Source organism: Cibotium barometz, chromosome 19 (genome assembly GCF_041138505.1).
Source record: "Cibotium barometz isolate CiBa-2024 chromosome 19, ASM4113850v1, whole genome shotgun sequence".
Lineage (NCBI taxonomy): Eukaryota > Viridiplantae > Streptophyta > Polypodiopsida > Cyatheales > Cibotiaceae > Cibotium > Cibotium barometz.
This window is the reverse complement of record NC_141064.1, coordinates 38,123,259-38,132,137: the sequence shown is the minus strand read 5'-3', so window position 1 is coordinate 38,132,137 and position 8,879 is coordinate 38,123,259. Positions and strand designations below refer to the sequence as shown.

The 8,879-nt window shown below is 43.2% G+C and overlaps 1 protein-coding gene across 1 annotated transcript; it reads left to right on the top strand.

The window, feature by feature from the left end:
* Positions 1 to 441: 441 nt before the first annotated feature.
* LOC147628554 (uncharacterized) lies at positions 442 to 2,060 on the top strand. The gene is made up of 3 exons (XM_086813738.1): positions 442 to 1,224; positions 1,298 to 1,460; positions 1,552 to 2,060. The coding sequence occupies exons 1-3, from the start codon at positions 559 to 561 to the stop codon at positions 1,707 to 1,709; spliced, it is 987 nt and encodes a 328-aa protein (XP_086669864.1). The 5' UTR covers positions 442 to 558; the 3' UTR covers positions 1,710 to 2,060.
* Positions 2,061 to 8,879: the final 6,819 nt, after the last annotated feature.

Sequence of the window (8,879 nt, the reverse complement as noted above, 5' to 3'; positions counted from 1 at the left end):
GAAACCCATCTTTGAAAGGTAGGTTTGAAAGGTGATGTGGCCTTCTTTTGAAGCCCAATTTGATAGAAAGGGTGGAAATTTGGTTACTGGGAAGGTAGATTACTCTATCGGCTCACAACCAATGCTCATCACACAGCTCATCGGCATCGAACCCGGGCCCCATAAATAGGACCCAACCGTTCTACCACTAGACTATGGGTGCTTGTGGGTATATTTGTATTTGAAATTAGAGGTCTACAAAGGTACTTTGCTAGACGATGCATTCTTTTTGAGCCCAATTTTCTAAGGTGACGTGGCCTTCTTTAGAAATCCAATTTTGAAAAGCGGTTTTCCTACGTGAATATACAAATGCAAATGGGCCATGGAATGATCATTAAAGTAATTTGGAAACGAAAAGCACGTGTTTGGCCTCGATAAAAAGCGAGCTTCTTTGTCTAGGTCTTGCCACAGCCAGTGATCATGGCCGCAGAGCTTGTGCAAAATCTCACAGGAGGTTTGTAGTTGGTGTAAACGTAGAGTCGTCTGTTACAGACTTGCAGTCCCTTCGGCTCCTTAGATATGGGTAGACGTTTTCTTTTTGTTTTCCTGCTCTTCTCTCTTGGCTTCGCTTCGAACGATTCCGGTGGCAGCACTGCTGCCGATGAGAGGAAGTTGCCGTTATATGGTTGGGGCGTTCCCCCACATGGAACCGTCGATGGCCGCCTCACCGTGTTATCACTGTCGGACGATGAAGGCGGACTACGGCAGCTGCCGCCTCCCCGGCCTCCGCCTCCTGTTCTGCCTCTGCCTCCGCCACCTCCACTTCCTCCATCACCTCCACGCCCTTTTCCGCGTCCACCCCCTCCACCTCCTTCACCCCGTCCATCACCTCCACCCCCTTTACCGCGTCCATCATCTCCACCCCCTCCACCTCCTTCACCGCGTCCATCACCTCCATCCCCTTCACTGCCTCCAATATTTCCTCCGCCTTCTCCTCCATCAGCTCCTCTGCCTTCTCCTCCGTCTTCTCCACCCCCTCCTTCGAGCCTGCCGCCGCCTCCTTCTTCCCCTCCTACGTCGTCCCCCCCTCTCCCACCCCCTTCCTCAGAAGCCGTGCTCTCCGCCATAACCCTCTCTTCCGGCAGTCTTACCCCGGCTTTTAACGAGTCCGTCTTAACGTACAGCGCATCCGTGGCCAGCAGCGTATCCGAGCTCGAAGTGACCGTCTACTTGCCGGAGGATGAGGTAGGTGCTGAATATTTTTCTAAACATATGCGCTGTGATACGTTGGTAACGACATGAGTGCGTTGGTGGGTAGATATATGCAGGTTACACCGTTAGCGTGAACGGCACGTCAGTTCAGAGTGGAGTGGCCAGCTCTATGATCGCGTTGGGAGGGCGGGGGGAGACGATATCCATACTAATCTACGTATCGGCGGAGCGTTACTTATCATCGACCTATACGATCTACGTAACGCGAGGCAAGCTACATGCGTAATTTCTTGCCAAATACAGATTATTACGTTTTGGATTAAGTTGGCATAATTAACATAATGCGATCTGTAATTGCAGGCCGCAGGAGGGGCTTGGCACCTGCTTACATTGCGCTGATCGTTGTAGCAATCGTAATTGTGCTTGGCTTGACCGCATTTGCAATCATTTGGGCCGTTCGGAGAGGCTGGTTTTCAAGGACAAGATCTGAGGATTACCAATCAATCTCATCAGCCTAGAGAGTACTGGGCTTAGTATGATTAGTATACATCGATTATTATCATTCTTTAACAGGGGTGTCTAAATCAAGCACCACTTATAGCCACACGTTACTTAAACCTAACCTTCCTGTTACTTAACCCCATATTAGTTATGGGTGTATGTTACTTAATTTAACCCCTTATTACTCCTAAGTTAAGCGCACCACTTATAGCCACACGTTACTTAAACCTTCATTACTCCTTACTTAACCCCATATTAGTTATGGGTACATGTTACTTAATTTAACCCCTTATTACTTCTAAGTTGTTAGTTGTTGTATGCTCTCTCTTTGACTAAGGCTTCAATTTATAGTACGGTCCTTCCTCAAAGCCCCTCCGCAATTTAATCTTTTCATATGTCACACACAATACGTAAATGTAGGCATTAGCATAATATTTTGTTTGTCTTGTGAACTCTTTAAAGGGAAATTTTATTTGTAGTGGATAAAATAGGAGCCACCATGACATCGTTTTGACTTTTGAAATTATGGAAAGCCTTACTTGAAATTATGGAAAGTCTTGATCTATCTCCCCTCCTAGTATTCTAGCTAACACATTTTCTTCTCTATGATTTGTCTTTGATGAAGGCTTCAATTTAGATTACGAGCCTTTAACTATAATCCTTCCATAGTTCAATCTTTTAATGTCACACATAATAGGGGCGGATGCTGACCAAAAAAGAAAACTCAATTAATTCGTCTCGGTTTTTGTGCTCTTTAAAACCTTATTAGTGTTGTTTTCCAACCGTCACATGTGGCTCCCATCAATGGCATCATCTTAGACCTCCCACCATTCACCTCCTAATGAATCATAGCATTGTTTGTGTGGAACAACGTCCATGTGCATGTGCATGTGCATGAGGAGAATATTTTATCTGTAAACTTTTATCGTGTGCCTTCATGTGTCTTGATGAAAATAAAAACGAGTCTTAAATGCTAGCATGATCATTCATATAATTATTAGTTAATGATTATATGTTAATTTCATATAATCATTCAAAGTGTTGGGATGCATACTATGTTGATTTGAGATGTCATGTTGTATTTTTGGTTAATTACTTCAAAATTTGTAGCTGAACTTATGTAGAAAGCTTGTTGCTCTGAATTGTTTTTGTTTTGTGAAGACTGTTGGTCTTCACCCAAGCTCTTCTCTTCTATAATCAACATAGATACCAAATCTGTAAAATTGGGAATGTTTTCTCGAGTATGAATAGACGTCTTGAACGCCTTGTATTATGGCCCAAGACCACTTAGATAGACTTCCACCTTATCATCATCATCTACTGAAACACCAATAGATGCAAGGGATTCCACAATACCCTCAATCTTCAATGCATATTCATTCACAGACAATCTTTTTCTCCACAGTATGAAGTTCATTCTTCAACTGTATCTTTCGTGCCTTGGTATTCGTTTCATAGAGTTTTACCAAGGTGTCCCATGCCTCCTTGGGGGACTTGGCATCCTGTATGTGCCCAATCATGGTGTCCTGTATACTGATAGAGAGCCAATACATAACTTTTCTGGCTCCTTGGTTCCAATCCTTAAACTCTTTCACATCTGCAGTAGTTGGATTGATCTCCGGTATCTCCGGTGCCTCTTCATGCTCACCTTCTATATAGTCCCAATAACCCTTTTCCATCAGAAAATTTGTCAACATGAACCTCTAAGCATGAAAGTTGTTCTTATCAAGCTTCTCAGCAACAATCTGGTTTATGCCATCATTTGACATCTTGCCAAACACACAAATTTATGAGAAACAGCACTTTGGTTTGTCGTGCACAAAAACTGCTATATTTTCTACAGCGGTACTGTAGTTTACTCAAATGTCACAACCAGTGACCTCAATGTGCATACATATATCCAATGGCAACTGTTGACCTCCTTGTAGCACACAGAGTGTCTACACAGCCAATTTGTCTTCCTGCAGTTCTTAAAACAGAGTTCTGCAGAGAATCGATGACTTACCCGTAGTGCTCGAAATCGCCTGCTTTCTGGAAAAACGGAGGTCCTGACGCGCCCGAAACCCATTTTTGGCCCAAAAACTTAGTCTGATAGGACAGTATAGTTGCCCTATAAGTTTACTTCCGCGAAGAAAGCTCCTCAATCAGAGATCATTTGCCGGTGCCTCCGTCGTAGAGCTCCCGACGACAAGGGTGTAGTCACCAACACAAGTAGGGAAGAGTAGTTGAAGCTCTTACCCTTGTACCGCTTCTCCTGTGCTTCTCTTGCTTGCAGCTTAGCCCTTAGCATGAACCAGGATCTGATACCATGAAAAGATGCAGGGGAGAAGGAGAGCTTGAGCTCTTGCAAGCACACACATACACTCACAAAACCCTAAGAGAGAACACACAAGGTGAGAGGCTGAAAATCTTCTTCTTCTTCACACAACACTCAACACACCATATACAAAGATAAGAGTACTCACATATGAAAAGGTACTCAACCAAATACATAGTAGGGTTCTTTGTAGTGTGAACCCAACTAAATGAGCTGACGCTATAACTATGCTAGTCTCTAGAATGGCTATCACATAGCCTGTAATCCCACTGGCCGCATATCACGCATGATCTCACCAACCATGCCAGTGGTGTAAGTGTGGGCCTATCTCCCAGGAGGGTCATCAGTGTCCACCGCCTCACTAGGTGAGCTCGATATCTCAACAATACAGCACCATCATCTCGCAGACATGCCAAAGCTGCAGAACATGAAGGACAACTGCATCGTCCAAGAAGACTCCTAGAAGGGATTCTGCGCTAGCTAGAATGATAGATTCAAGAACCACTAAGAAATTAAGAAAGAGATAACCAGGAGCTACAAAACAGGAGGTAGGAAGCTCAAGAAGAAGAAGAACCCAAAGTTATGGGAAGGATGTCTCTCAAGTACCCTAAGTTCAAAGGCAAGAGTGAGGAGGATCTAGATGCCCCCATCTTCACCTTTGAAACCACGCTCCGTTCCACAAAAGATAGAGCATTTCGACAACTTTGGGTGTGGCAAGGCCACCAGTAGGTAGAACTGGCATGCACAATATGGTATGGAATACTTCCAGACATTTCAAGATTTGAAAAAGTCTTCCTAAAAAGATTCAAGAAAGACAAGACCATAACAGAAGTACTAGAAAAGCTGTAGAGGCTAACTCAGAAGAAGAGGCCAACAGAGGACTATGCAATTAAATTTTGATCACTACTAACGTGCCTAGATCAACAGACCTACTCCAGCCACACTGAGGTAGTGGTTCATGAGAGGAATAAGGGAAAAGCTCCAAACAGTAGTGGCCTCATATGACTTAGATGCCCTCACCTTCAAAAACAAGTGGTGGCAGAAGCAACCAGAGCTGAGGGGATCTTGAAGCAAACAAGCAAAGACACCAAGAAGAAGAAGAAGGACAAAAGGAAGAAGGAGGAGGAAGAAACTTTTGAATCAAATTTTGGAGAAGACACCTTAGCATTAGAGTCCAAGAAGGATCGAATGCCGAAGAGTGAAAGCCTCGAAAAAAGAAAGGCAAGAAGTTAGGCAGTAAATGTTCAAGAAGAACTAAAGGCCGCCCTAGCCAAGATTGCCAGAGGACTCGCAGGATATCTGAACTCAAACCGGACATCTTGTGCACAAGGTGTAACAATTAAGGTCACATGAAGGAGGAGTGCCAATTGAAGAACACGCAGCAGCTATGCACTATCCTATGGAAGGAACAACCACACTGTAGAGACATGTTTTTACAATACTCAGAATAGGAATCTGAGAGTGATGGGGAAAGGCATCAGCAGCAGAGCAAGCCCCAACCGTCACAACCACGTCACCATAGGGCCTCAAATCAACATGCCATATGGAAGAGGAGGTGGAAGTTTTGGGCTAAGGGGAGCTTACTTCTACTACAATGGTCTAAGGCATAGACAAAATGATTACCCCATATTTCAGCGCCATCAGCAAGAAGAACTACAAGAGGCAAGGCCATAGAGGGAGGCGAACCCTACAGGAGCTGATGTAGCTGTAAACATGGTAAAATTGGTCCATGGGGTAGGTAAAGAACAAGAAAAACGACTAGAGGTGATGGTTGGGGACAAGATCACAAAGGGCTTGTCAAGACATTTAGGCAAGAATTTTGAACCAAACCAAAAACATAAGCCCCAGAACAATGGGCAGGGTAGTAGAGAGTCCATGAGCAAATCACCAAGTTGGTGCAGTGTGCACAAGGGATAGTGTGGACAATGTAGGAAAGCCCACTCTTGGGAGAGCATTATAAGGAGAATTTGAACAAGACAAGCCTAGTTAAGAAAAGGGAAGAAATTACAGTAGGAAAGAAGCTGGTGTGCAATGGTAGAGAAACCAAAAGAAGAAAGGATGCTTAAGTGCCAACTAGAGCCAATTACAACCCAGAGCAGTGGGAGTGTTACAAACGAGGGAGTGTTACAGTAGGAAAGAAGCTGGTGTGCAATGGTAGAGAAACCAAAAGAAAGGATGCTTAAGTGCCACAACTAGAGCCAATTACAATCCAAAGCACAAACGAGGGAAACCGGAAGAAATCTGGATAGGAAAACTAATAAGGGAGGTTCAAGAAAAGGAAAGGACAGCAAAAGAAGAAGAAGAAAGAGTATACAGAGGTGAAGATATGCCCACTACAAGGAGAAAAGACGCAACTCTGTGAAGGAATATGACATGTATGAGGATATCAGCAAGATGAAACTGAACATCACACTAGACCAAATGCTGAACCTAGTTTCCAATTATAGGAAAAAGCTACTTCGAGCCATAGTACCAAATGAGAAATTGGCACAGATGCCTTTGTAGTAATTGAAAAATCCGGTAGCAGAATGCAAGAATGTGGAAACAGTTTAAGACTGTGACACGTCCATTCCGGAAGTGATAATTAAGATTAGAGGAGGGTAGATAGTGGTGAGGGTCATTCTAGATGGAGTGGAGGATCAGGAGTGAGCATAATATCAGATAGCCTGAAAAAAATCTAGGTATCACGGACATGTAGCCAATTCCATTCCAGATCCGCATGGCTAACCAAAGAGAGTCTGACTAGTTGGAATAATCAAGGGGGAACAAATAGAAGTGGCGGGATGCATGTTCACTGCCATGTTCATAGTATCACTGAGATAGTGGGCACATATCCCATGATGTTAGGAAGATAGTGGCTTAGAAGTGGAAGGATCAAGCACAACTAGGATACGGATAAGATCACAATCCAGAGGGGGAAAAAGAAGGTCTACATCTTGGTAGGAAAAGATAAATTGAATCTAGCCAGCCGACCGCTACACATGCAGAAGGCCTAAATTATCTGGAAGGGATAGAAGACGATGAAGAAGAGTAGATCATGAAAGAAAATTGAGATCTATTGTCACTATTTGACATGGATATAGAGAGGATTGTACAGAGATATGATCCAAAAGTCTTGGTTGCTCACCTTGAAGTGCTACTAACTAAAGAAAGTGCAAAGTAAGATGAGGAAGACACTCAGGACAATGTGTCAAAATTGAAGGTTAAGCAGGAAAAGGCTATGATGGCTCTCAAGGAGGAGAAGCCTAGCTCAGGAAGCGAAACATCAGTCTTGGAAGATGAACTCGAAGAAGTGAACCAAGAGCCCAAAACAGTTGGAGTCAGTGTTAAACTGAATCAAGAATTTAGAGGAAGACTCCTAGAACTACTAAAATCAGTGCCAAACAGTTGGAGTCAGTGTCAAACACTTGGAGTCAGTGTCAAACTGAATCAAGAATTTAGAGGAAGACTCCTAGAACTACTAAAATCCTACAAAGATGTGTTTGCTTGGTGCTACTCCACCATGAAGGGGATTGATCCAAACTTTTACCAACACAAGATCAACCTAAAAGAGGATGCAATTTCTATCAAGCAAAGTAGCTATAGAATGAATCCCAATGATGCCAAATAGGTGAAGGAGGAGATTGATAAGCTGCTCAGAGTAGCGGAATGGCTTTCACCAATAGTCACTATCTTGAAGAAGAATGGGAAGCTCAAGGTTTGCATTGACTACCGCAAGCTGAATGCTTCACCATATCGAATCTATTTCTGATACCATTCATAGATTTCCTACTGGACACGACGGTAGCTGGGGATGAGACATACTCCTTCTTGGATGGGTACAACCAGGTATGGATGGCCCTAGAGGATAAAGAAAAAAAACCTTCGTGTGATATAATGGGAGGCTTTTGCCTCCAATGTAATGACTTTTGGGCTGAAGAATGCTCCAACCACATTCCAAAGGATGGTTCAAGAAATATTCTATGAATATTTAACCACCTTGGAGAGACGAAAAACTCTCTCACTTGTAGCAAGAGTAGCATGATCCATGTGTAGCTCAATCCAATGGGATTTGCATCCCTTTCAGAGCTAGGGATTCAACCCGTACCGGTGCACAAAAGCTTATCCACAAATGGAAAGAATGCTAAGAATACTACTACCATTGACATAGACTTAACACACACACAAGCTCAATCTTGCCATAACTCATTCACTCATCATCCCACTCATTCATGCATCCAATACAAGAAGAAAGCTAAGCTAATGCATACACAAGCTCAAAGCATACTTCATTCTCAAGCACTTACTTCCCTAGCATGCACACAAACCTTGAAGCTATCAACAAAGAAATATGCACACTAGAGAATAGACATGAGAAGAGAGACAAACATCAACTCATTGCATTGAATTAGAAAAAGAACATTGCTCATACAATAATGTAGATGGGGAGAGAGAAGAGCTTGCACCTCTATGAAAAAAGAGGGAGAGCTAGTCTAAAGAGAGCTCAAACATGAGTTTGGCCCAATATGTCTAAGCTCTCAAATGAGCCACTTTTTATACAAAAACTCTAAAACTCCCAAAAGTTTCCATGTGGGATTATTGTCAAGCCCACTCCCACACTCATCTACAACTTGGAACTCTTTACAAGAGCCCTAAATAAGCCCGTCACGTAACACTCCCCCCTTCCTATTTTATGTACGTCCTCGAGCGCGGTAGAAGCAAAAGCTGCAAAAAACAATGGATACAAGTAAAGCCTTTTATTGAAAAAAAACCCACCAATGACAATCTCACACGTGAGCATATAAGTGAAAGGCTGATTAGAGTTTTAAAGAGTGCTAAAAGAGGTGAGTAAAGACTAGTCAAAGTGAGACTAAGTGGTAGATAGTGCTAT